The sequence below is a fragment of the Mustela putorius genome, unplaced genomic scaffold (assembly GCF_011764305.1).
Source record: "Mustela putorius furo isolate JIRA1106 unplaced genomic scaffold, ASM1176430v1.1 tig00000421_pilon_pilon_pilon, whole genome shotgun sequence".
Lineage (NCBI taxonomy): Eukaryota > Metazoa > Chordata > Mammalia > Carnivora > Mustelidae > Mustela > Mustela putorius.
The window spans coordinates 13,497,928-13,525,223 of NW_025421375.1; the positions used below are offsets into that span (position 1 = coordinate 13,497,928).

General features: G+C 46.7%; 1 protein-coding gene across 1 annotated transcript in view; it reads right to left on the bottom strand.

The window, feature by feature from the left end:
* The window catches only part of MOB3B (MOB kinase activator 3B), a 198,079-nt gene that overhangs the window by 13,344 nt on the left and 157,439 nt on the right, over positions 1-27,296 (bottom strand). Inside the window, exon 3 of the mRNA XM_045079681.1 lies at positions 21,640-21,842. Coding sequence (XP_044935616.1) covers positions 21,640-21,842 — 203 coding nt within the window. The remainder of the gene's footprint in view (positions 1-21,639; positions 21,843-27,296) is intronic.

Genomic DNA, 27,296 nt, shown 5'->3' on the forward strand with positions numbered 1-27,296 from the left:
CAGATAATTTGTTAATTCCTTATCTCCAGCTCTAACCCACTGGTAGCAAAGGCAAGTCCCTTTGGGACTTGTTCCTGGAGGAACCAGGAATGTAAGTCCCAAAACCCTGAGGCCCTGAGGAAGAATTCCAGGAATGGGCTGGTGTGGCCCTGAAGGCTGCGAATTCAGAAGAGGAAGTGGTATTGTACTAAGGCGTCAGATTGTAAGCGTCAACCTCGGCTGCTGTCCCGGAACCATCCAGTTTGCCGGGCTCAGAACTGCTGCGATATCACAATGCCGTGTGATTCCAGTGTGCCGAACACACTACTCCCTGCCGGTATCATCAACTGTGATGGCTGGAAAGGTGCTGTGGAAAATACTCTGGGGCATAAAACGTCCGTCCACTCCTCTCCATCAACCACCAGATAAAGTCCCAGCAAGTTAAAGAGACTCCATGTATCTCAGATCTATCTCCTCCTTCTCTCTTGCCCTGCACACACCTTGCTTCTGGCTCTTTCTGTATCTTTGCGCACTTGTTTCTTCTGCGGGGAGAGCTCCATGCCCTTCTCCTGCCCAGAACACTCCCGTTGAGTCTTTCGTGCTCTGCTCATGGGTCTGTGAAGGTTACACACTGCCTCAGTGGGAGACAGAGTGATTCAGAGAAAGGGACCAGGGCACAGGGAAGGGAAAGTGAGAAAGGATCTCAGTGGCTCTAAAGCTGGTTGCTGAGAGTGTGCTCTGGCAGCTGGCTCTCCCTCAGACAGGGATGTAGTACGTTTCTGCTCTGAAGGGCAGTGTCAAAGGGGAGCCCAGGAAAAACAGCGGGCTGCTTGCCGAAGGGAAATCCCCGGACCAACAGAGAAGAAAAACAAACAAGCAAATGCAAAATACCCCGGCTACCCGGCTGCTCATTCCCCGGTGGGAAAGCTGGACTGTTGACAGTGGAAACCACAGAGGGGGAGGGGCAGAGCTCCTGCAGCCCTCAGGGCACAGGAAGGCTGCCAGGTCTCAGGACCACAGTCCTTGAGCCCACCTTGGAGAATCTCCGTGGCAGCCTCTCCCTGACCAGGATCTCCTACTCCAAGCACTTGTTTCACCCTCAAGGCCTTTGCAGCAGGAGGATGCAGCTTCTCTCCAGTGTCCTGTAGGAGGGAGCTTGTGTTCAGAAGGGCAGCTTATGACCAGGGAATCAAGAGCAGGTATGTTGCGCAAGCATCAAGTACTGGGCCTAAACATTTTCTTAAAACTATTTTTCTTAACGTAGTTATGTCTCTTTAATGGGAACTGGGAGAAAGAACTCCAGGGGGAGACTGACACCAGACCCCTTAAATTCTTTTTGGAACAAGGCTTCATATGTAATAACTAACTTGAATGAATGAATGAATGAATCAATGAATGAATCAATGAATGAATGAATGTCAGGCCACAAAAGATGGAGGGAACAAGATGGGGCAATAGTGTTAAAAGCCTCAGTGAGTCAAACGTATTGTGTTCCTAACAGCAGTATCTACCGTGTCCTGCGCTTTTTCTAGGCCCGATGCTGTGCTCGATGCTGTCTGGGTCTTCTTTATTTCATTCAGTCCTTAGAGCAGTCTTAGTGGTATTATCCTCATTTTATAGATGAGGGAACTGAGATTAAGTGTCTTAGTCAAAGTCACATTGCTAGTCATGAGGATAGCCAAGGTGGAAACCTGAAAACCCGTCTTCCTAACCAGTTACACTGTATTGCAAGGCTTTGGCTGAAAAGATCTCCCTTTATGCCTGTAAGTACTTTGAGCTGAGTCTGCTTGAGTCTGCTCAGAGCCAGTGCTGACCACGGAACGGGGACGTGGCCGGTGGAACCACTCACAGGAGGTCGACAGTCAGGGCCCTGCTAGCATCCCAAAGTCTGAATTCTTGTAAGGCAGACGGGGCAGCCAGACTACAGAATTTTAAAAAAAGAATTCTCCCAGTTCAAAGTATACATGGGCTCCAACCAGCACACAGGAATTAAAAATGTTCTTTCTGCTTTCTTTCAGGAATGTGGGTGGTAAATAAGCCAAAAGAAATAAAAATAGGAACATGGCAGGCCAAACCTCCCTAAACAGGAAAGAACAATATTTATTTGATTAATTCTGTTCCTAAAGAGCAGCCCACATTACTGATATGGAGGGCGTTCCCCAACGGAGGGTGTGTGTGTGTGTGTGTGTAAAAGTGTGCACACGCCTCCACGTACATGTACACATACATATGGATAGATAAACACACAGACCTGCCACCCACAGAGAATATTTATTCATATGATACAAGAATCAAACTGCTCTTCTTTTCCCAAATCCTGCAAGCATTAAAAATAAGTCACTTTATGTAAACATACTCCGTCTCTTGATTTATACTGATTCTCATAAAGGCAGAGCTGCACATTTTTGAAACGCTCTCCTTTAACCACAGGAGATGGGTTATGGACACACGCCATATGCAGAGACAGGCCGCCTTAGCAGGCATCAGGAAAGCAAGCGCATGAAACAAAATGCTTCACTGTCACTGCATTTCTCCAGATCTCTTCGCCAAAGCCCTGCAGGGCCCCTTCTGCCACACTGTGCATTTGGACATCCTGACTTGTTCCGGGAAGGGAGCTACCATGTTCCCTAGGCCATCCTTCTTGCTGGGCCACTATTAGCTCCTGACCCTGACAGGGCGTGCGTCCAACCTGTTTCCTGGTCAAAGCGATGCTCCCTGTAACCCAGTGAGGCCCAGTGCTGGCCTCGCAGGCCCTCCTCCTTCCCATCTCTGCCAGTTCACGTCCCCCAACAGCCTGGCTTGAGGTCCACCCTGCTGTAACGGGGCCGACTCCTTCCCTCCCACACCCTGCATGTGCCAGCACAGCTGGACTGATTTCTGGCAGATGCTCCTCGTGCCCCTGGTTTTGGGATGAGCAAAAGGAGGCCGAAGGCACCCACTCCCTCAGAGGGTTGCAACAGATTTCAACATGGCCCAGTGGCCAGCCAGCAGGTTGCCGCTCTTGGAAGACTGGATGTGGGCGGAGGACAGCGTAAGGCATTCTCCTGTTAGCTTCTGCCACTTGGCCTTTTCATGGCGTGGGGGCAGGAGGGAGGGCTCACTGGCTGCTGAGGCCCTTCCAGTCTAGATTAGGCTGCTACAGGCATAGACTTACTTGTTCTGAGAGAAGTTTGAAGAGAAAAGACAGCTCTTAATGACATTCAAGAAACCCTGAAGGAACACGATTTGTCATGTTGGGTGTGCCCTGAACTTTCAGGGCACGGGTCCCTGGAGGAAGAATTTACCTCCCCCAGGAAAACAAAGAATTCATAGAAGTCATTCAGCTGAGCTGACTTCACCACAGGACAGTGCTTGCCATCACTTAATAAGACCTCTATTGTGCGTCTGATGAAAACACAGGGAGATTTTCTTCCTCAGAGAGCCTGTAATTTAGGAAGTGTCTAGCTTCTTAGCAGTCCCATTCCTTTGGAAGGAACAAAATATTAGGTCAGTGAAAAAAATGGACATGGAACAAACTGAATCTTCATTTTAGCAAAATAAGATTGCTTGTTAGGGGTTAGACTCCTGCTCGTTGAGACACACGCTCAAGCTCCTGAGAGCTTTAAGGGCTGACCATGGCGTCCTGACCGCTGCCCCACTTGGTCACTGACACTTATCTCTACTGGGTGGTCACTATGCTTCCCCCCACCCCCTAGAGAAACTGCAGCTTGCGGAGGCTGGTGGCCTGCCCATGGTTAACACCCAGCAGAGTGAGAATCTGCCCTGAGATCTGTCATTGGGATCTCATCAGTGGGCCTCAGAATCCCATTTTTCCTTTACATCAGGGAACGGGAAACCACAGGGCACAGGCCAGATCAAGTCCACACCTATTTTGTATGGACCATAAACTAAGGATAGTTTTTACATTTTTAAATAGTTGGGGGAAAAAACAAAAGAAGAAGAACATTCCATGACACAGGAACAACCTAGGAAGCTCGAATTTCAATGTCTATCCATAAAGTTGTACGGGGACACAGTCACGCCCATTCAGGTCTGCATTGTCTCTGGCTATTTTTCCGCTTCAAAGGCAGAGGTGAGCAGTAGTAAGAGGAACCGTTTAAGGCCCACAAGCTAAAATGTTTGGCATCTGGACCTTTCCAGAAACAGTTTGCTGCGCCCTGATCTGCACCCCGAGGACACCCTGACCAGTGTGACTCTACAGCATTAAGGCCCATGGGATTATAAATGGGTTCCCAAGCTACCAAGCTTGTAAAGTTGACCTGGCCATCAACAGTCCCAATGTTTCTCCTGTTGTGGGCGAGCAGTGATGCTACACCGGGAAGAAAACACACGTCATAAACCAGGAATGGACTCTGCACAGGCCTACAGCCTCTGAGATCTGAACCAGCATGGGTTTCAGAGTGGGGGAGGAGACAAACCCCTTTCTTCCCGTAGTCTCCGACTCCCAGTTAACCAACCATGAATACAACATTGATTTTACATAAAGGGAATGTGCTTCAGAGAGCTAAGGCGATGGTTACATGCGAGGGCTCCTTCCTCCCTTGCTTTGCTGATAGTTTCGTAGGAAGCTGCAATTTTAGACTTTTTAGCAAGAGAGGTGATTATGTGCTACTGTCGGCACCCTGTGTTTCGCTCTCAAGAGAAGAGGGAAACTGTCTAACGTATTGAAGGTGGGAAGCAGTTCTGCCTCAGTTAAAGAGAAGTAAGAGCAGATACCCTTTTTCTTGGCATATTTTTTGTTCCCTTTCCTGGCCTCAGCTGCACACCCTAAAGACCTGGCTCGCATGTGAAGAGAAAAGAGAAGAGAAGAGAAGGGAAGTGGAGGGAAGAAAAACCATGTCTGCCAAAATGAAAACAGTTCTGGAAATGGATGGTGGTGTGGGTTGCACAACAACAAGAGTTTACTTCGTGCCACTAAACTGGACACTGAAAATAGTTAAGACAGCAAATTTGATTTTATGGGTATTGTACCACGATTTAAAATGAAACAAACCCAAACAACAAAAATCCCATAGCTATCAATTTTGGAAAAAAGCATTTCAAAAGCTTCAAGGAAGAAGATGTTTATACATAATTCCATTAGCAAAATGGAAAAAAAAATCCACCGAGAAGGGGTTTTGAAAGATTTTAAGTTTTATTGGGGAAAAAAAAAATGATGATTAGTGTGTAGTTTTTGTGTGTGCTTGTGTATGTGTGTGTACACGTATGCATGTGTGTGTGCTTTCAAGAACATACTCCTGTCCAACTCATTAAATCCCCTCTGTTGTTGCTGTCAATATTGGAAACAAAAAATGTTTCAAAGAATTCTTCCATCTGGAATAATCTATTCACACAAAATGCCAAGCAGCCTTGAACCAGCAACAGAAACTAAAAGAGTTAACTGTCTGAGACCCTTTTACGACTCTAACATCTTATAGCAGTGACACCAGAGGAGAAAACTACACCCGTGAGTACCTATTGATTCCTCTGTAGTATATGCACAAAGGCTGCTGTCACCGTCAAAAGAAAGGCTGAGTTCCAAATAAAGCAAAAACCACATCAGAAACCTTATATTAAAAAATTGAATTTAGGTAGGCACGGGAGTGCCAACTTTCGCGGGACGTCTGCCTCTTTAATCCTGAGGCCATAAAACTAAAACCAACCTATGTGGGATGCGGTCAAATACCTTATTTAACTCCTGTCCATTTGCCAGTGTTTTTCAAAGATTAGTAAGATAAAATCCCTTGAGTGTGCGCTGTGAGCGCTCGGTACCTTCTGCCAATTCCCCAGACCAGGGCTGGTGCGGGGCGGGCTTTCTGAAGGCTCCACTGTTTAGAGTGAACGTATATGATAACAACAGCTGCTTTCCGTTCCCGGGCCTGGCACTGACGGGGTCCACAATCCAACTGGCGATGACACTGGCTGTGTTGGGTGAAGCCAGCGACAAAGGAACAGATGCGCTCTGTGTCCCTTGGTTCCTGGAGCACTACAGTCGCTGCAGACCAGCGATGGCGAGGGGGCACGGGGCAGCCTTGGTTTGAAGCGGACGCCAACTCAACCCAACTACCACTGTCTCATCTGCTTCATCTGAACTGGGTACACCCCCCCCAACGCACACACGCACGCACGCACACACACACACGCATGAAACACACCCCAATGCTTCATTTCATACGCTTAGAAGTTCTGGGCTTTCAAGATCAGGGAGAACTCTAAAAATAACACCTAAGGTGCAGGCACTGTGAAGTATTGCCAGACTGTAACGGGCCAGACCCTGACCTGCCTACCACGGGCTCTATACAAGGCAGGAGTGCAAAATGATGGCTCTTAGGCAAACTGCACTCCTAGAAGGAACGGCTTGGGCCTGAAGGTTTAAAAAATGAAATGAAATAAAGTGCAAGAACTACTCTCATCAGTTGCCACCATTTAAAATTCTGAAGCATTCACCTAAAATGATGGAGTGCCAATTTCTTTTGATTTGGAGACTCTGGGTCCCAGCTCCCCCACTGAAACCACGAGCTGGAGTCTTGTGGAGGTGGCTCCCAGAGCTTCCTATTTCTCGTTACCTGCTTGCTAATTCATGCCTGCCACCTGCCTGGCCTCTGCAGGCTCTATGTTTGGGTCATCTATCTTTTTTTTTTTAAGACTTTTATTTATTTATTTGACAGACAGAGATCACAACTAGGCAGAGAGAGAGGAAGGGAAGCAGGCTCCCTGCTGAACAGAGAGCCCAATGCGGGGCTCAATCCCAGGACCCTGAGATCATGACCTGAGCCGAAGGCAGAGGCTTTAACCCACTGAGTCACCCAGGTGCCCCTTGGGTCATCTATCTACAGACGTGACACTTATTGAGACAGGTGTCATGCCGTTTTAGTTGTCCTAGCACTTAGCACCAGGTCCTCACACATGAGCTCCTTGCACACTATCATGTTGTTTGAGTCACTGAACACAGAATGCCACATGTGCTCAGAGAGCAGACGTGACTTGACTGTGGCCTCGCAGCCAGATGCTGTTCTACCAAAGGGACAGAACTTCAGGAAACTTCCTAACTGCTACCGATCATCAGAAATCATTTGAATTAGTGTGCACCTAAGCAAAAATCTGCCTGAGCAGAGGCTGGGTCTGGGTTTTGGGGTCAGACTTCCTGTGTTCGAATCCTGATTCCACAGGGCTGTGTGATATGGGACAAATTACTTCACCGCCTTGTCTGATTTTCCTCTTCTCTAAATTGGGGATAAAAACAGTACTTATCTCATAGAACTGTGTGCAGAATAAATGAGGTAATACATAAACCCATTTCCCACAGCACCTGGTCCACAGCTTTATTTTAAAAAATTTCAATCTCAAAAAAAAAAAAAAATTTCCCTCTCCTCAGATTACTATATTCTCAGAAGCTCAACATATCAAATTTTAAAAGTGTCTAGTTATTACAGGCCATTTAAAGTTCTTCCTAGGCTGAAATACTTTAATAAGACACAGACATAAATCTCTACTATAAATCTTTTCCAAAATAATTTACTATTATAAATAAATGAAAAAAAAAAAAAGGCAGAGGACAATCTATGTCATTCTGGATCTACAATGTGCCAGAACTGGAAGGAAATCAAAACTTTCCTTAATCCAGTGGATTTACAACTTATTTTAGTAGCAGAAACTATATCTTCTAATGTAATCTGATACAAAGGCCACGAATGAAAAACTACAGCAGATCTGGTTGAAGAGGAGGTGAGGGCCCAGCCGTTGGCCCCGGCTTCACCCCTGCATGCTCACAGGACCCTGATTTGGGCTACTCTCCCTCATTCTACCAGTGGGAAAACGAAGACTTGGCATCTCTACACAGAGAAAAGGGCTCATGCTAAGACCCAGATGGACTAGTCGCAGTATCCCTGGAGCCCAGCCATGCGCCTGAAACACAGGGTCCTGGCAGCACTGAGGTATGTGTGATGGGGGCTCTGATACACGAGAAGGGCCATGCTGAAGGGGTGAGGTCTGGGGGGAACGGGCCTCTAGGGGGTGGTGCTGACTGCTGCCAGCAAAGTAACTCCATTATGGTTTAGACTGGGAACGGGATGTAGGGCTGACGCTGGGGGAAGGCGCGGGGTGGAGGGAGCTAAGCCTGACCTTAAGCAAACCGAAGTAGTGGGGCTAGATTCCATCTACAAGACCAAGATGAGAGGGGCCACTCTTCAGTCTAGGCATCCTGCTGGACTCCAATTCTGCCCAGAAATTGGGGAATGGATGGTATTAGTTCCAAAAGTGTGATGCCTGGACCGCTTGTATCAACGTTACCTGGGAGCTTATTAAAAATGCAGATTCACAAGTCCTATCCCAGAACTACTGAACCAAAAATTCCAGTGGTAGAACTCATGCATTCACCCTCCCTACCTCTCCAGATGTTCCTAGGTGGTATGAGTCAAGAAGCATCGTACCTCACTGGGGCTCACCAATGGTGTCTCATGAGAGCCAACTGACTTTGGACTTTGAGAGAGCTGGACTTTGCATGGACTCTACCCTTGGAGATCCTGATTTAATAGGCCTGGGATGGGGGGCTGAGGGCTGAGATGCTCTCTGAAGTCTCCCCATGTGCTATGCGGCAGAACCATTCATAACTGATTGCCAGAGGGAAGGGAGAGCTACCCGTCTCTATGACATGAATTATTCCTGTTACTATAACCAATGAAAATGCAGATATTCTAATTGGCCCTCAGGGATAAGTCCCTACTTTCCCTTTCAGTTTGTCTTGTTAACCACCCAGGCAGCAGGGAGACAAGTTTTCAGCAAAGATCGATCACTATCAAATCCTTGTTCTTGCGAATACTAAGGTTGTTTTAAAAATATACTGAATCCTTTACCAAGCATCCTTTAAAAATAAAGTTTATTGAGGTATATTTGGTCCTATAAAATGCTTCTAATTAAATGTAGAATTCGATGAACTTCAATAGGGACACGCTCCCAGATAACCACCACGTGAAGATACGGAACATTTCCATTGCCTCGGAGATTCCCTCCTGACCCTCAGTCAATCAGTCAACCACCCCCTCCACCCCAGCAACCACCCCATCTGCTCTGACACTGTTGATGAGCTTAGACTGCTCTAGAATTTGATATAAATGGGATCAAACAGTATGGACTTTTTATGTCTGGTTTCTTTTGCTGAGCACAATGTTTTTAAGGTTTCTCACCACCATGAATTAGATCACATGTTATTTCTTCTCTGTTTCAAAGGTAAGCACACAGGGCTGCGGGTCAGTACTGCAGGAGAAAGGGCGAGTTTCTGGAGTGACGGAGGGCGGATCGCAGAGACAACTGGTCTTCCTCGAGGAGCCTGGCTAAACAGGAGGCAGGGCCGACCACTCTGAGGGTGGTCATGGAAGTGTTCACCGAGGCAGGTGATTTCTGGAGCAATGAGCGCTCTGGGGGAGGCAGCAGACCTGAGCTACCAGAAGTGGGAAATGAAAGACGAAAGGGAAATGGGCAGACCAAAGGCAAACATCATCCATTAAAAAATTTGGTCTCTGCAGTGATTTAAAAATATACTAGGAAAGTCTTTGGTATTTCTCTCTTTGGGAAATAGAGATTAATTCCTTCTCCTAAGTATGGGCAGGACTGAGTGACTCACTTCTAAGGAACAGAAAATGGTGGAAGGGGTGGCTATTGCTTCTGATACTGGACCTTGACAATATGGGGGCTTCCATCTTGGTTGCTCTCTTTGGGTTCAGGGAGCAGTTAGCACGGACCCAATGTGGTGATGAGTGGGGGAGGTCTCTGAGGGAGGGACAACGAAGCTGCCAACTTGTAGGCTGAGTAGGACTCGGGAGGACACGGAGGCCGAGGGCTCACAGGGATCTCCGGCCTTGCATAAGAGGATATGACCCATTCAAGGAACTCTAGGAAGTTCTCTTTGTTGTAGTCTGCATTTCTCTTTCTTCATCCAGACATACCTGTATACCTTTATTTTAATTTCTTGGTCCAGGCACACTCAGAGTCACAATGTAATAGGAATCTGTTAGCACTAACAGTGTGGGACTAATACTGGTTCATACGATGTTCTACTACTACACTATAGCCTAAATGGCTTTGCTGGTAGCGGATATCTCAGAACTTTATGCATAAAATTACTTCTCAGGAAGAGCTCTTCCTAAGACCACACAAGTCCCTATAATAGGGACAGCCCATGCTTTAATGTGGTGGAACAGGTGGATGGCTAGAGAAGATATACTGTTAGATTTTAGTAAATCAAGCCTTCCTGCATCCAAATCCCAATACTCATTTGCTGTCTTTTGGAGCCAAAGAACCTAGTCTTGGGGCACCTGGGTGGGTCAGTGGGTTAAGCCTCTGCCTTTGGCTCAGGTCATGATCTCAGGGTCCTGGGACTGAGCCCTGCATCAGGGTCTCTGCTCAGCAGGGAGCCTGCTTCCCCCTTTCTCTCTGCCTGTCTCTCTGCCTACTTGTGCTCTCTCTGTCAAATAAATAAATAAATAAAATCTAAAAAAAAAAAAAATCTAGTCTCACCAGGCCGGGAAATTTGAACTAGTCTAGACCACACATAGCAGCCAAAATCTGGCAGTCTTATCTATGGGCATCAAGCCATACTGATTATTCCTATTTTCCTTTAAATGCTCACAGAGATGAATGGAATCCTACTGTGACTAACATTCTGCAGCAGTTTCCATTTCAGCAGACACAGTAGAGTGTAATTATGACTTGGTGCCCCAGAGACCAACAGCACTCCTGAGGTACTGAGCTACTCTCTAATATGGAGAGTCTGACATCGGACCTAGGGAAAAACAATGAACGTATAATTTTGAGTCTTATCTGTTTTTCATCTGTAAACCAGAAGAGGAGAGCCCAGCCAGTAGACACATGTGGCTTTTGAGCACTTCGACTATGGCTAGGAAGATTAAGAGACCAGTTTTTCTTTTAATTTAATTTCAATTAGTCTAACTTGAAGCAACCACAAGTAGTTAGGGGCTACTATACTGGGTGTCGTCGCTCTAAGTAATGGATTGAAGGGTATGATTCCTGAAAATCATGACTTTCCTGATGGATGGAAGTGTATCTTAGGTGACCGTCACTCCAGTTCTCAGCTCAGTGTCTGTGATACAGGTTTTTAAAAAATGTTTATTGACAGATGCGAGGCAGCCAGAAGAGAACTGAGCTCATAAGACAGAAGACAGATTATATAAGACTGCATAGTTTGTATTTCCCAAAGGGTATTTCAAAACTTTAGATACACAAAATGCTCTGCAGAGAAAGGATTCCACGATCAAATAAATCTGCACATTGCATGAATTCCTTGGAGGTTAGGATGCACGTTAAGGTATTAAAGACACCAGAATAGCTTTACTGACTCACTATTTCCCCTAATTATTTGAGCACATAACTCCCCTTTCACGCAACACCCTCTGACATCCCCTAGATCTAGCAGATTCTGAGGAAAAGGCTTTAGGAGATGTTGCAGTAATGACAGGGTAGGCAGGAAACTTCCAATGAATTCCTTGAAAGCAGGGACCCTGATTTTCAGCACATGTTTAGCATGTAATAAATGTGTACTGAATGGTCTAGAAATGACTCTCTTCTGCTAAAAATCAGAGGCAGTCGGAAACCACTCCCACTCAGCCTAGGTGAAGAGAGAAGGCAGAGTGTGACTTGTAAGCCGAGGCAGACATTCTTAGGCTGCTATGCAGGGCATACCTGCAGAAGTGGACAATCATCTGACATGTAAGCATTACCCAGAAGTATGTAATGGCAAACTAGAACAGAAACCATGAGTTATGAAACATACACAAATATACATATATGTGTATTTTGTAATCTCTACGTAGAACACGGGGCTCCCCAAGATCAAGAGTCACATGCTCTACTGAGCCCCCCAGGAGCCCTTGGAAATATACTAACAGTGTTTGAAGACTGTGCACTTTAAAAGTTAAACCACAACTGGGAGTCCATTGCAATTAGAGTATCAACCTTCATACAAAAGAATCAATTATCAATCATAAAAAAGAGATATAGGTTGCTATAAAACAGAGCGGGGCATGGGTTCCTGGAGAAAGGAGAGAGAATGGTCCTGAGGGGAAAAAAAAGAAAAAAGAGAATACCAGAATCTGACTGAGATCAAGACTGGGTTTGTTACTTAGGTACTTCCTTAGTTACCTCTGGTTTGGGGCTTTGTCAATACTTTAGCAAGAAGGGATTGGAATTAACTCTAGATCCCCATGATAATTTCAGCTGAAAATTATTTGTAGTGCTTTAGTTTAATAAAGTGTGTATACACCATTCCATGGTCAAGAATAATCCCTTTTCAATGAATCCCTTTGGTTCTCTTTTATTTTTTTTTTTAAGATTTTATGTATTTATTTGACAGAGAGAAAGATCATAAGTAGGCAGAGAGGCAGGCAGAGAGAGGGGGAAGCAGGCTCCCTGCTGAGCAGAGAGCCTGATGTGGGGCTCAATCCCAGAACCCTGAGATCATGACCTGAGCTGAAGGCAGAGGCTTAACCCACTGGGCCACCCAGGCGTCCCTGTCCCCTTTTGGTTCTCTTTTAAAACTTGGAAGTTAAAACTCAAAAATCTTTTTAGATCTAATTCAGTAGAGGAATCGGACAGGAAAAAACTCCAACCAAAACGCTTTGCAGTGAGGTGCCTGTCCCCACAGGGCTAGATATGTTACATGGATAGAATCCACAGACTTCGTCACGTGCTTTGGAATCTCTGAGATCTACCCCCTTTGAACAGAATCTTCAAAATAAAAAATGCATATATATAGTAAAGATAACAGCATGTCAATGTCTACAAAGGTGCTTAACTCCTTACTTCAGGAGGGACCATATCCAAGGACAGCCTAATCGTATAGTCCATGGTTAATGTACTCCACCTTCAACTACAGACACAGAGAGATCCGCACCACCGCAGGCAGCGCCACCAGCTTGCTCCTTCGAGCATTTCTGTCACAGCTGCTCTGAGGAGAGGGGAGCAGAGGGCACAGAGGGCACAGCCACAAAGAGCAGACACCACGCTCAGAGCCATTGGTCCTGGGCACACAGGCCACCGGCCTTTGTTAGTAAGGCCTTTGAAAGCGTAAGATTTGATTTTCCTGATTATTATAAAAGTGATACAGGTTTGTGACAGAAAAGCTGAAAAACCCAAATAAGTACGTATATGCAAAAAAAGAAGCGTTATCCATAATTCCACCGAGAGAGAACAGCTCTTGACACTTTCTGCCATACTTCCTTTCTCAAGGACATACTAACAGATAGGCATATGGTTAGAGTGATTTTCCAATACATTTCTGAATCTTGTTTTTATTACTCAATATTATGTGCTGACAATTTTCACATGCGCATCATCTCCCACATTTTAGGCCCTGAAATAAACCAGACCACATCTGATCCCGGACCCAACCAAAACCGAAACCCAAAACGAAAACAAAAGAAAACCAGTCCTCATCCCACAAACCGGAAGCAAAAGCTCTCTGGACATCGGGTAAGGATGAAAAACAGAGCTGACGAAGACATGTGGCTGATGTTGCCGCATTCCCAGTAACTCAGCACAAGGCAGTTCGTTGAAAATAACCCCACATTTCTTTGCTAGTTTTCAAATGGACACTTTAGAGCATGTCTGCCAAGGTTCTTAAAATGGCCTCTGGTCGGTATTCCCACTCAGCTGTGGGCATCTGGGTTGCCCCGAACAACCAGTTCTAGCTGACGCCACACTGGACACACACACACACACCCCATGTCGTCTAAACTGACAAAGTCCCAGGAAAGCAGACTCCAGCTGGGGTCTTGCCAGTTGTACCCGTTTGCTGGCATGGTGGGCTTTCACTCACGGAGGCCTCATTAAGCAAGAAGAGGCCACCTTGGGCCAAAGATTGACAAGGCTGGGGACATCCCACATCAGAAATCATAATCTCAGCACTCAAGCTGGGGGTATGGCTGATATGGGCTCTTTGACATATGGGAAAACAGGCCCACAGACATTACATGCCTTGCCCAGGGCTGGCTGACCACTGCGGTGACGTAACAGTGGGAACTGCCAGACGCACAGGCTGAAGCCCTTCTCTTCTTCAATGCTTGTGCCCATGTCCAAGCCACTGGGCTGCAAGTCAAGGAAACTGCCTGACAAGAGGTATCCCAGAAGACTTTGCACAGATTATATTTACAAGAAAAAGGCCTTTCAAAAGCCCCCAGTGGCTCTTTCGGGGAGTGGCTCTGACTCCTGGGAGAGGCTCTGCTGCTTTTCACAGCCCTGATCTCATACTGCCTTTACAGGCCAACCTTGGCTACTGCACTCACCCGAGCCACTCTAAGGGGAGTATAGGCATGACCCAATAACCTCTTAGGGGAATAGAAGGTCAGCATATGCTTGGGCCCAGATGGGTTGTGCTAAGAACTTTATGGAACAAGGCTTTCCAACTCTTTGGTCTCCAAAGTATCCTGGTCCTAAGGTACCCACTGTTAGAAGGGTGGTTTTGGAGCTAAAGTCTGAAATCATTAGGTGCATGAACCTCAATCATTAGCCAAGGAGGAGTGGGACCTCTGGTGTGACAGAACGGCAGTAATGGCAGAGAGCGATGGAGAGGAATGTGGTTTAGATGCAGAGAAACTGCCAACCACCCTTGCCTGAAGTAAAGGTAAAGGCAGTATGTTTAACCATGCTAAGAATTCAGCGACGGGTATCATACAACGATGCGGGAGGACCGAGGAGTGAGAACCAACAGGGTTTCTTTTCTTTCCATGAAGCCCTCCCCTGTGAGGAGTTTCATCTCCTCATCTCCCTCTTCCCGTCTTCTCTCTTCCACCCCCCAATCAGCCATGGTGTGTGTGGCGGGGGCCCAGCTGGAGACAGGAAGGGGAAACTCAAAATCTAGAGACCTATCACAAGGATGGAGCGTTGCCCAAAGTTTGCTCCACGGATCATGATCTTGACAAGCTGGTCATTGAGTGACAACCAAAGAAAAAAGATTTCAGGGGACCAAACGTGGTTAAACCAGGTGGGCACCGCAAAACCGAACCAATTTCTTGACTTCTCAAAGCCTTTAATCTACGATTACACCCTGTGGGTCTTCAGGGATGATATAGCATTGTGTAAACTTAGTTGACCAAGGGAAAGAAGTCTGTTTTCACCAAGCATTACTCAGGACAAACTTTTTTTTTTTTTTAAGTATAGTTGACCCACAATCTCACATTAGTCTCAGGTGTACAACATAGTGATTGTCAAGTGTATATGTTATGCTATGCTCACTGGCCATCTACGCCATACAGTGCTATTATAAAATCACTGACTATATTCCCTATGCTGTGCCTTTTATACGCAGGACTTAATCATTCCAGGACTGACATTTGGAGAAATACGCTTCGCCACTACTGATCCTCAAGATTATTCTTCTTTGCTTTATGTTCCCACCTCATTGAGCCAGCCTCCAATCCTAGAGGAGGAGAAGAGATGAAGTGCTAAAAATAGTTAATTCTCACATCTGAGAGTAATTGTCATGTAGCCTCTTGCCCCTCGGAGTGCGGTCTGGGAACCAGGGGCACTGACATCACCTGGGAGCAAACCTGCACGCACAATCCCATTCCAGGTGTACTGAATTGGAACCTACAGTTTGGCAACATGCCCGGGTGACTCATAGGCACATTAAATTCTGGATGAAGATGGAGGGCGCTTGGTAGTAGGCAGTAACCTCAGTAATTCTGATTTGGCGTGTCTGTGAGGAGGCCCAGGAATGCACATTTTAAAATATCACCTCCAGAAGATTCTGATACAGCTAGTGTGCGGACCCCTATTAAGAAACGTTGATTTGATCGAAGAGCTTCTACAGCTCAAGTGACCTGCTTATAAGGTAAAAGGGTAACATTTAGTTTCCCAGAGGCATTTCTGCAAGGCAGGTCCTTAACAATCACCTTCATCGTAAGAAATAAGGAAATGATGTCCTGGAGACAGAAGGAGAAAGCCCTGGACCAAGGTCACCCAGGGGTCAGCAGGTGCATGAGGGCGAGCAAGCTCCCTCCTGCCTTTCCTCCCCACCTCCCCAGCCTCTCCCCTCCTCCCTCATCAGCATTTTATTCACCAGCAATGGCACTGCTAACATTCCCCTCTGAGTCTGCTTTTGTGCATAGTGAAAGGCCAACAAAACGCTGCTGGTTATTTGTGCTTGCTAATGATAATTCTGATTAGCTCAATTCTGTCAGCTGACTCCCAGGCTGCCAGGGGCCCACAACAGCCTGCTTATTCAATCAGGGTCTGGCCCATTTTCTAATTACTGGCATCGTTTGGGCTCGTTTCCCCCAACTGTGAATTTGCTTGAGTTCAACTCATCTTCAGCTGTTGCATTTACATGAGAAATGGCTCATCTGTCACGTCTGTGTCTGCGCGTCTGTGTCTGTGCGCCAGTCTCCCCCCGACTGCTGGAGAACAGATGAAATGGGTTCCCAGGCTGCTGCTGACCAGCAGGTCCCAGTGGGAGCCATGAGTCGAGCCCTTTGTGGGGACAGACGCACTGGCCTTCCTCACTGGGTTGGCCAGAGTGACCTCTTCCCAGCTTCTGGATTCCAAATTGTATTCCCACTCTGGGGCCTGAGAGGGTGACCAACTGTCCCAGTTTGCCAGGGGTGGAGAATTTTCCCAGGACATGAGACTTTCAGTGCCAAATCGGGGAGGGTCAGTCACCTGGACATAGCAGTACGAGAGCATTCAACAACCCCCCAGTGATCTAGTTGGCATCTAAAACAGAGAACTGCCTGGAAGCTGAGGTCCCATTTTTCTCTGTCAGGCCTAAGACGGATGACGCATCCCTTTGCTGCTCTGTGCCTAATTTTGCATTTTAATCTCTACTGCTAATCCAACAGGATGAAGCTTTATTTCCAACAGTGATAAGTGGAAGTCTGCTGGCATGGTCTGAGATGAAGGTGGCTCCAAGGGAGGAATGACCGGTATGTAATCGCTCCAAATGGAGGTACATCCTCCCCAAAGTACTCTTCTTAATTCAAAATACGTAAGCATTTAGCAGGTACTTGGCAACATGGGCATGTGGACTTATCGCCTGTAAACTCCCAGCCTTCTGAGAGCTGACCATCCCATCAGAGATACCAATACAATCACTTATACCTGTTTCAAGGCTACCTAAGATGGCAAAAGGCCACGGGAGCTGGGAAGGGAGAACTGGGGTACCCCTGCTTACTGTATGCCAGTTACTTAATATTCATTATCTCACTTAACAGCCAACATTTCTTAAGCATTCACCATGTGACAGATCCAATTAATTTTTATAACAATTCAAGTATTATACCCATTCTATGAATGAGGAAAAGAGGCTTTGCAAAACCAACTACCTTGCTCAAGATGGCAAGTTAGTAATTGAAGAGTTTGAACCCAGAGAGTCTGGGTCTTATTTTTAAGCACTGAGCCTGGATGTCCTACCCTGTTGGTGTCCTGGGGTCTTTACACAACCAGGGTGCTGGACACTCCGTCAACAGCAGACAAAGCTACAGGCAAGGCGCTGGGAGCCGGGGAGGGTGGCCGCGCGTGCCGGGAGCCTGGCAGAGAGAAGCAGGAGGTGGCATCTCTGAGTCCCACACTGTGCAGTCCCAAGGCATGCGGTCAGGAATGTCCCACTGGAGGTGTGGGAACTCTGGGAATGCTGACGTTCCAAAGGAAACTGGCTGCACAGACGCCGCCCTTCTGGTCCCTTGCCGCCTTCGCTTCTGAAGAATGTATGGGAGAATGTGAAGCCAAATGCCTGACCTCTTCATCATCCTTCCAGAGCAGAAGATGAGCGCGTCATTGTTGTACAGTTTTTAGACTGCATGTAAATTCCTTTTTTAAAAAAAAATTTTTGTTTGAGAGAGACAGAGATAGCGACAGAGATAGCAAGAGAGGGGAGGAGAAGGAGAAGCAGGCTTCCCACTGAGCAGGGAGCCTGATACAGGGCTTGCTCCCAGGACCCTGGGATCATGACCTGAGCCGAAGGCAGACGCTTAACCGACTGAGCCACCCAGGCACCCCTGCATCTGTAAATTCTTGAAAGCATCTTTCTTATGCCCTGGAACATCTGAACAACTTGTGTTGAATACACAGGGTACTTGATATATGCAAATCAAACAAAAATATGTTGATTTGACATACAATGGCTGACTTTAATATGTTCATTGCTACAGCCAACTTAGAAGTTAGGTTTTCTGGGGGCCTGGATGGTTCAGTGGGTTAAGTGCCTGACTCTTGGTTTCGGCTCAGGTCATGATCTCAGGGTCGTGGCATAGAGCCCCATGTTGGGCTCTGTGCTCAGCATGGAGTCTGCTTGAGTTTCCTTCTCCCTCTTCCTCTGCTCCTCCCCACTACATTTGCGCTCTCTAAAATAAATTAATTTTTTAAAAAAGTTAGGTATTCTAGTATTATCAATGACTGAAAGCGTTCTTTTCAGTAAGAACAATCCACAAATCCAGTATTCTTAGTGGACACTGGACTATGCTAAGTATCCAGAGCCTGACGTTATAGAATTATTGTCCTCAGAAACATCTTTAATCTCTTCTTCTGTTACTTCATAGTTTGTGTAAAATGAACAGAATTTCAGGCACTTCGGCATGGAAAACACTAGTTAGTATGTAAAAGCATTAAAATTAATCACCCTGCAATTACAATTAGGAAAACAGAAAGGCAGGAAGGATACTGTTTGAAGCCAGACTGAAAGAAAGAAAAGGTGCTAGGGGGACCCACCGATACCCTTCCTGCTCACTTCCACAGTTAATAATTCTTGGTTAATCCAGTCAGTTTTACCCCATGCCCCCAAAGAGGCTTTCATCTGGAACAGCGGGCTGCTTGGGGCCTTTCTGTGACTCTAGACTTCCAGCCAGCTCCTGGCACTGCCAGGTGTTAGAATCCATGAGGCTCTTCTTCAGTTATAGAAGATAGAACTGAGAGTTTTTTAATGGCAAAGAATGGCCTTCTCTACTGGCTTGTGCTCAGCTTTGTCTTACAATAGCCTTTATGCTTCTGGATGTAGAGAAGAAATTGACTCTGGGCTCTATCCATCTGATGTTTCTGTTCCTTTCCCTCCGTGAAGCCGAGAGGGAGAGCCTCCTTCACACGGACTGTAATTCCCCTCACGGTTTCTCCACCCTCTTCATTTCCAGGGCCCCTAGTCCCTCTTTCCTTTGTACTTGACATTTTCTAAAATTAGCTTTATCAACTCTTTCCAGTATTTTAACTCCCTTGAGCTGTTTGCACAACCTTTTCGCCTTGTAGGGACTGTTTACCCAGGCCGGCCTTTAAACAGGACAAAGTAGGAGAATTCAACCAGGAAGCTTCTATCCACACTGTTTGTTCTACTAAATTCAGAGACAACCTGGTTCCTGCCCCCAGTAACTTTCTAGAATGCTGTTGTGAAAGAAAATGGAGAAAATGAGCTTTTCCTTCACCAGTGATAGATCTTATTTGGGCCCAGAAAGTCTTGCTCCGTTCTGGAACTCCTAATGATGCAAACAAAAATATTTTTTGCCATGTACTTTGACAGCCCAATAATAGATTTCAAGTTGAGAAACTCTAAAGGTGATATATAAATTTCTTTGCCAGATATAGGTACTGTATCATAATAAACATGTCTTTTTCCTTGTTTGTAATTTTTTTTTAAGCATTTGTAGTCAAGCACTTAGATCTTTTAACAGAATTTCCATCTTAAAAAAAAAAAGATTTTATTTATTTATTTGTCAAAGAGACAGAGAGAGAGAGAGAAAGAGAGAGACAGAGAGAGAGCACAAGCAGGGAAAGCAACAGGCAGAGAGAGCAGGGTCCCCACTGAGCAGGAGCCCGATGTGAGGCTCTAATGGGATCATGACCTGAGCTAAAGGCGGTGCTTAACTGACTGAGCCACCCAGGTGTCCCTCTATTTTGATTCTTTTTTTTTTTTTTTTTAAGATTTTATTTATTTGACAGAGAGAAATCACAAGTAGATGGAGAGGCAGGCAGAGAGAGAGAGGGAGGGAAGCACGCTCCCCGCCGAGCAGAGAGCCCGATGCGGAACTCGATCCCAGGACCCTGAGATCATGACCTGAGCCAAAGGCAGCAGCTTAACCCACTGAGCCACCCAGGCGCCCCTCTATTTTGATTCTTTAACATCCTGACCTTGCCCACCCCGGAGGGACTGCCCCTCCCAGGGCTAGCCAATTCCTACCTGTAGTAAACAACTCAAGCTCCAGCTGTTTACTCTCCAGTCTATACAAACTAATCAATCTGGGGCCCACAGCCCCAACCACCTCCTTTAGGCATCTCACCCTTGGGGCTGCGGCTGCCCTCCCCTAATCACCCCAGGTCCAGGTACCACACAATGAAGCCAGCCCCTATTCCCCAGCGCCTCCTGAAATGATTCAAATTAGTCCATTCAATTCCAATCCCGCTTAGTTTGACTCACATTGTTCCTTCCCATAGAAGCCACAATAAAAGCCTTTGGCCACATGTTCCCTGCTCCCTCTGCCTCTGACCAGCCCTGGTGGCTCCCTGGATGCCCCCACACCCCCGCCACACTCCCCATGACATGTTGTGCCCCCTTCTCTTCAGATGTATGAGTGTAATAATCTATCTTTTCAATGGCAATTGTTTCCCTGATCCTTGGTCCTCACCATACATAAGTAACAATAAAACCTAGATTTAAAAAACACGTACACAGAGAGAAAGACAGCCTAGCGAAAGACCAGAGCCTGGCCTCTGCTTTGCTCATTATTCAAATGGACTTGGATGAAAGTTAGTTGCCCTGTCAGTTCTATTTAGCAAAACTGTCACTTTTAATGTTCCCAGAAAAAAGCATGGTTTTAGTATAAAGCCCTGCATTGTACTGGAAAGTTTCAGTAGAGCCGGTGAGAAACAGCTGTGATGATGGCATCCAACATTAAGTGTTAAAAGGTGCTGGGATTTTTAAGGTTTCTGGGCTTCTAGAGCACAGATGGGGTCCAACTGTAAACATACCTTACGAAGCAAATACAAGGAACCCACCCCATTTACCTAAACAACTATGGTAAAGTTTTCTTAAATGTTCTGGATTTTAATATATACCATGAAAACTGCATCCGGGGAGATTCAATATGAAAAGCAAAATCCTGGAGGCACTGTACTCTTACCTGGGCCTTCCTTCTGTCTCCATCTCTGGAGTCAAAGCTACAGTTTGTCTTGACTTGGCATGCCTAGCAGCAGACACACAAAAGCTGCTAAATACATATTTACCAATCCAAAGAATGTTTCTCATTATCTTTTTTTTAAAAAAGATTTTATGTATCTGACACAGAGAGACACAGCGAGAAAGGAAACACAAAGCAGGGGGAGTGGGAGAGAGAGAAGCAGGCCTCCCGGTGAGCAGGCAGCCGGATGCTGATTCGGGGCTGATCCACTATTCTGGGATCCTGACCTGAGCAGAAGGCAGATGCTTAAGGACTGAGCTGCCCAGGTGCCCCCTCATTATCTTTAAACAGTTGAGGTAAGATATCAAAGATCCTCACTTAAGGGGTTATGTAAGTCAGTGGATTCACTCCCTTCTGCCCCCACTCAGAGAGAAACATAGGTACTTGGTGAGGTTAGGGGACATTCTGGCATCTTCCAACCCTTACACCGAACTCCACCTGCCGGCTCACGGCCCAGCCCTTCGCGTGGCTGTGGCAGTGCGCTGTGACCCACGGCTCAGCCCTGCACAGGGACACTCACCAACGGCTCCAGCTCCTTGCGGTCGATGAGGTTCATCTCCGTGACGAAGTAGTAGAAGTGTTTGTAGCAGGTGTTGACGTGGGCCTCCGCACCCATCACGATGACGCGGTCGAAGTGGTGGATGTAGACGTGGACGAAGACACGGAAAAGGCGGCACAGGATCTTCTTGCAGATCTGAAGGAAGTTCTTGGGGAAGGGAACACCTAAAAAAGTAAAAAGAGAGAGAACAAAGCCGTGACGGGAAAGCTCCGGAAGCGCGGGCACGAGGCTGGAGAACGTCCTGCGTGGGAGCCTCCAGGCCAGCTCGCAGAGGCTGGGCTCCACCTGGGCAGCGGCAGCCAACGCTGCCTCAGACAGTGGCTAATGACCCCTTACGTTTAAATACCAGCAGTGACCCGGAAGAGACCCAAGCAATGAACGAAGAGGGCCTGGTTTGTTTCTTTGGGATAATCTATATCTGTATCTATATCTATGCTTTTATTTACATACAAATATTGGATTTTATTTATATGTAAATATTAAATTTTTATTTTTACATAGAAATGTATATTCTCCCTTCTCCCCCCCCCCCTTTATAGAGCACAAGAAGCTTCGTTTTCCTCTTACATCTAATATAAGACAGCAGGTAGGAGGCGAGCAATGCTAGAGGGAGAGGGGTGCTGCCTGACACAGAGTAATAGAGGGCCACCGGGACTACAGCAAATTGGGAAGCACCTTCCTCTCAAAGGGAGCAGCCGTGGCAAAACTCCAGCCAATGGTGGCCTAATGGGGACAGAGGCCCAGGGCTCTTAGAACTTCTGATTTTCCAAGATAATTCAGGAATTTGGAGCACTATGAGAACTTGCTACATTTTTAAAAACATGAGCAATAAATCTCAAGTTTAAAAAAAAAAAATACCAGTGGTCAAAACAAGACATCTTTCTGGCTTAATGTGGCCTCCAGGCTACCCGTGTGCAAATTCTGATCCAAATTCTTCCCGAGATTCACTGTTGCTGAGGTGGGCAAATGCAACAATCTCCCTAGATAGCGGACATTGCGCTTGTCACCACTTCGCAAATCTCCTTGAGGAAGGTCAGAGTGGGTTATGGACAGGAGGAGGCACCCTGATTTCCTCTCTGGTGACCACCACTGCCTGCTGGTCAGAGCGACACAGCAGAATGCACAAGCCCACTTCCTTTCTCCCTCTCAAACACTGTTGAAACTCTTGTTATTTACACTGTCCTTAAGTGGTGACATGTTCTAAGTTAAACAGACTTTGAATTCCTGCTCTGCAATTTTTCCAGCTGTACGACCACGGGCCAGAGAGTTAACCTCTCGGAGCTTCAGCTCTACCACATGTAAATAAAAATTCCAGCAGTTGTGAGGATTAGATACAGTGGTTGTGAGGATTAGACGTGGTGCCCATGCAACTCTGGTTTCTCTTCTATAAAAGAAGGATCATAATAAGGCCTTCCTTGCATGAGTAGGAGGGTGTTCACGTGAGTAAAATCAATAGTGCCTAGAGAGGAGGAAGAACTGACTAAATGGAAAGGACGCCCTTTCTCTCCCCACAGTAAGGTCTGGAGCATTCAGCTGTTGTTATAAGGAACACATCACTGTTACCAAGAAAAGGCAGACATGGCTACCAGCCTTTCCACAGAACTGCAGAGTGTGCTCAGGGTAGGCTTCTGGTCACCGTCCATCCCTCCACAGGGTCCCAGTGGCAGCTGTCTGGTGAGATACTCTGTAATGGGATCACCTGGGACCCCACGGCACGATGCGAGAGAGAGAACATGACTGGCAGCTGGCAGAGGCAAAGTCTGCCTCCCTGGGGCCCGGCACCAATACCCGCTTTTCTTCAAATACAAAGTGGGACCTATCAAATGAAACCCAGAGAGAGACTTGGGCACAGCTTGGCAGCTGTCTGGGCAACAGATGCTGGGACTTAGGGATGGAGGTGAGGTAAAGCTGGGGAGTGGGCAGCCCCTTGCAGAGAGCATGGGTGGTTTTCTATGCTGAGGAGGGGCCAGCAAAAAGCTGCCAGGCTGGGGAAGGGTCTGGAGTCTTCAGAGCAGCTCAAGTCCCAGAGGTGAAGGAATCTCCCGTGTGTTCCCATCAGAAGGGAACCCCTGTAACCCACACAGTGACAACACCAAGGGTTGACATCTGATTCCTTTACAACCTATCTGCAAAGGAGGCTTTACTACTCCTATGTCACAGATGACTAACACTGAAACTCTAAAGCACAGATTAACTTGCTTCAGGCTATTTAGCTAAAAAGTGGCAGGGCTGGGAATTGGACCAAGTCAGCCTGGTTCTAAGCACCATAAGATCTGGTTATGTTTGGAGTATGTCACTCTTTCTCTGCCAAGGACAGAGACATAGCTTGATGGCTAAGTGTAACGAGGCATCCAAAAGTTACTCTTAGTAGTACAGAAATAGGATTTAAAACACAAAAAGTGGTGGGAAGTGAGCGAAGTTTGAAAAAAGTTTATATCCGCAACAGTCACAGATTCAAGGTGATAGGAGATCAGCTAAAACACTCTGCTGCCTTCAAGGAGAGATATGTTTCCTCTGTCCATGCCTTAGGACCTGGGACTAATAGAAAAAGCCAACATTTACTGAGCACTTACTGTGTTCCAGGGACTGAGCCAAAAGCTTTATGTGGATTAGCTGACTGAACTCTGAGAACAAGGCTTAAAGACAGGTACTATGACTGTTTCCATCTCAAAGACGGGAAAACAGACTTGGGAAAATTAAGTAGCTGCCCAAGGTCACCCAGCTGGCAAGTAGTAGAGGAGGGGTCTGGAGCGAGGTCTGTCCAACCCCAAAGCCCAGAACCACCTTGAAAACCCGAGATGTTCCCCAGGGGCTCGGCACGCACCTCCAGCTCTGTGGCCCTTCCTTTCTGGGTGGCCCGACCCTCCTGTGGCAAGTTTACCTTTCACTCCCCCTGCCACAGTCCAGCAGAGGCTCACCGGCCGCCAGGCAACACGGGGAGTCTCAGCTGGGCCACTTCACCGGCTGGATCAGCCCCACCCCCACACACTGACCGCGGGTAAGGTGGTCTCGGATGCACTGAGCATGTTCATGACGACTGTGAGGTCCCTCTAGATGGTCCCCAGTTTGCATCTTTCCCCCATCCCTGCACTCTTGGCTCTGCCTTCCATCCCATACCTGGGGTCTGGCGTTGCCTTTGTCCTCCAACTTGGTTTGCCTCTTGGGTCTCCCTTTTGCGCTATGGCTAGAAATGGTCACTAGAGTAGCAGAGAGGAGTTGCTTTGAGATTCTGGAAGATTAAAGTCCTAGTCCTACAGTTTACTTGCCATACAGGCAGATTACCTCATCACTCTTCTGCCTTGTAAAATAGAGAAAAAACATTTGTTTTGTAGTGTCCTTAAACTAGTGTCTTACTGTAACAGGTACTTAGGGGGGAACTGTCAGACTAAATTGTACTTTTGTCATTTTTTTCCCTGAACTCCCCTGGTTGATAAAACCCCAGGCGTAGCATCTCTTGACTGACTCTAGCTACAAGGTTGGGTCAGACTCTTCCACTATTCCCTCCCTTTCATGTAATTCATTCTTCAAAAGTGAACATTGCAAACGGTTCAAGTCAGGATGTGCTCAGCGAGCACCGGTCACCTCAAGCCAACTCTGGAAGCTGAGAAGTCCTGGGGTGGGAGTTCTAGGGAGCCCAGGAACCCCAGGGCTCTCTGCTGAACCAGACAGAAAATCCCAGTTCACAGAGAATGGGGTGAAGAAGAAGAATGCTTGGGGCACCTGGGCGGCTCAGTCGGTTGAGTGTCTGCCTTGGGCTCAGGTCCCGATCGCAGGTCCTGGGATGGGGCCCCATGTCCAGCTTCCTGCTCAGTGGGGAGGCTGCTTCTCCCTCCCTCTCTCTCTCTGCCTGCAGCTCCCCCTGCTTGTGCTCTTTCTCCTTCTCAGACAAATAAATAAAATCTTAAAAAAAAAAAAAATAAGAAAGCTAAATCGCAGTTGGGAAATTTTTTCAATTATTATCTATGGTTCAGGGGCCTTTTCTATAGTTGGTAGAGTATTTAGCTCTTTTTTCCCCTTCTCTTCTGCCTTCCAGGTGTTCAGATTTGTGTGAGTGTCCATATGTATGAATGTATATACAAGTGTGCATGTGTGTGTATGTATATATGCATGTGTATATACCTGTGTGTTGTATGTGTGTGAATGTGTTTATGTGTGTGTACAGACATGTATGCCTATATCTGTGTAGCATGCATGTCTGTGTGTGTGTTTTAAATAAACCTTCAGAAGGTGAGGAGTGGAAGACATCACTCTTTTGGAGGTAAAGAACCGCTGTCCACCCCTTTGGTGGACTCTGGAACTATCTCACCCTGTGTAACACGCTCCGTGGCAGCGAGATAAGGCAAGACTTGATCCTGCTGATCCACTCCCTTTCTTGACAGGTTCCAGAGGGACCAGCTCAGGAAATCAGATCAGTCTGAGGGTTTTTGTCTCTGTTATGCTGCTAAGAAATATCCAATTTTTATTAAATAGCCAAAGGAAAGGGAGCTCTGGGTGATGCCTGATTTGCAGTGTGTCCCAACAACACTCTGGGTATTATTGGCACAGTTTTATTTTTTGTTATAAGATTTATTTATTTAGAGAGAGATTGGGGGGGCACAGAGAGAGAGAAACCCTCCAGCAGACTCCCCGCTGGGGAGTGGAGCCTGACGCGGGGCTCCATTCTAGGACCGAGATCCTTACCTGAACTGAACTCAAGTCGGACACTAGTAAACTAAGCTACCCAGATGCCCGGCAGGTTTGTTTTGTTTGTTTTGTTTTTTTCAAGTACCTGAGGCTTAGCTCAAAGTATTTGCTCCTGGCCCCACAGCTAAAGGGTGGTAATGGTTTGGCTCTAAAACTCGGGTTTTTCTCTTCTACATCCTGTCACTATGGGCTCCAAGATGGTAGGGAACAGAGCAGCATTTCAGGACCTGCACTTAGCCCAGGACCTGGCTTATAGAAGGAGCTTGAAAAATGTGTGTTTGCTTGCTTTAAATGGCTAGAGTCCAGCAGCGGGAAGAATGACAGGCTAATGAATCACCACAAATAGATGCTGGGCTCGTTACAATGACGGCCCGCACCTTAGGGAGCCGTGCTCTGGTCAGGTCTGGGCAGAGGGCAGTCTACGTGGACACGTGGCCCCACTGACCCCGCTCAGGACTACATCCAACCTCCGGTTGCTCTGCCTCTCCTGCGTGTAGGAGATATTATGGATCCTCCACTTTAGTATTTCCCAAGGCATGTTTTTAAACTAATTTGGGAGAGCCTTGGCTAAAAAAAGAGAGGGACATGAGATCAAATGTATTTGCAAAAATGCTGCTTTCACAGAGGTTTACAGTGTATCTCTGCATAGGAAAGGACCTGAGAACTCCTGCAGCAAAAAGTCCTATTTTACTCTGAACCCCTCTTTTCCCTCATTATAGCTATTGGTTTAAAACACAGAGCCTGTAACAAAAGCCTGGCATTTGTTTCTATCTCATTCTACTTCTACTCACAATGCAGTCATATGCAAATGGCTGGTTCCTCTAAGCCTCAGTTTCCCCATGTAGAAAGAAAGGAGGTTAATGTCATCTGTAGCTCGTGAGGTGGTTATGAGGATTAAATACACGTATAAAAGGCTTTGCCTAATGCCTTGCGGA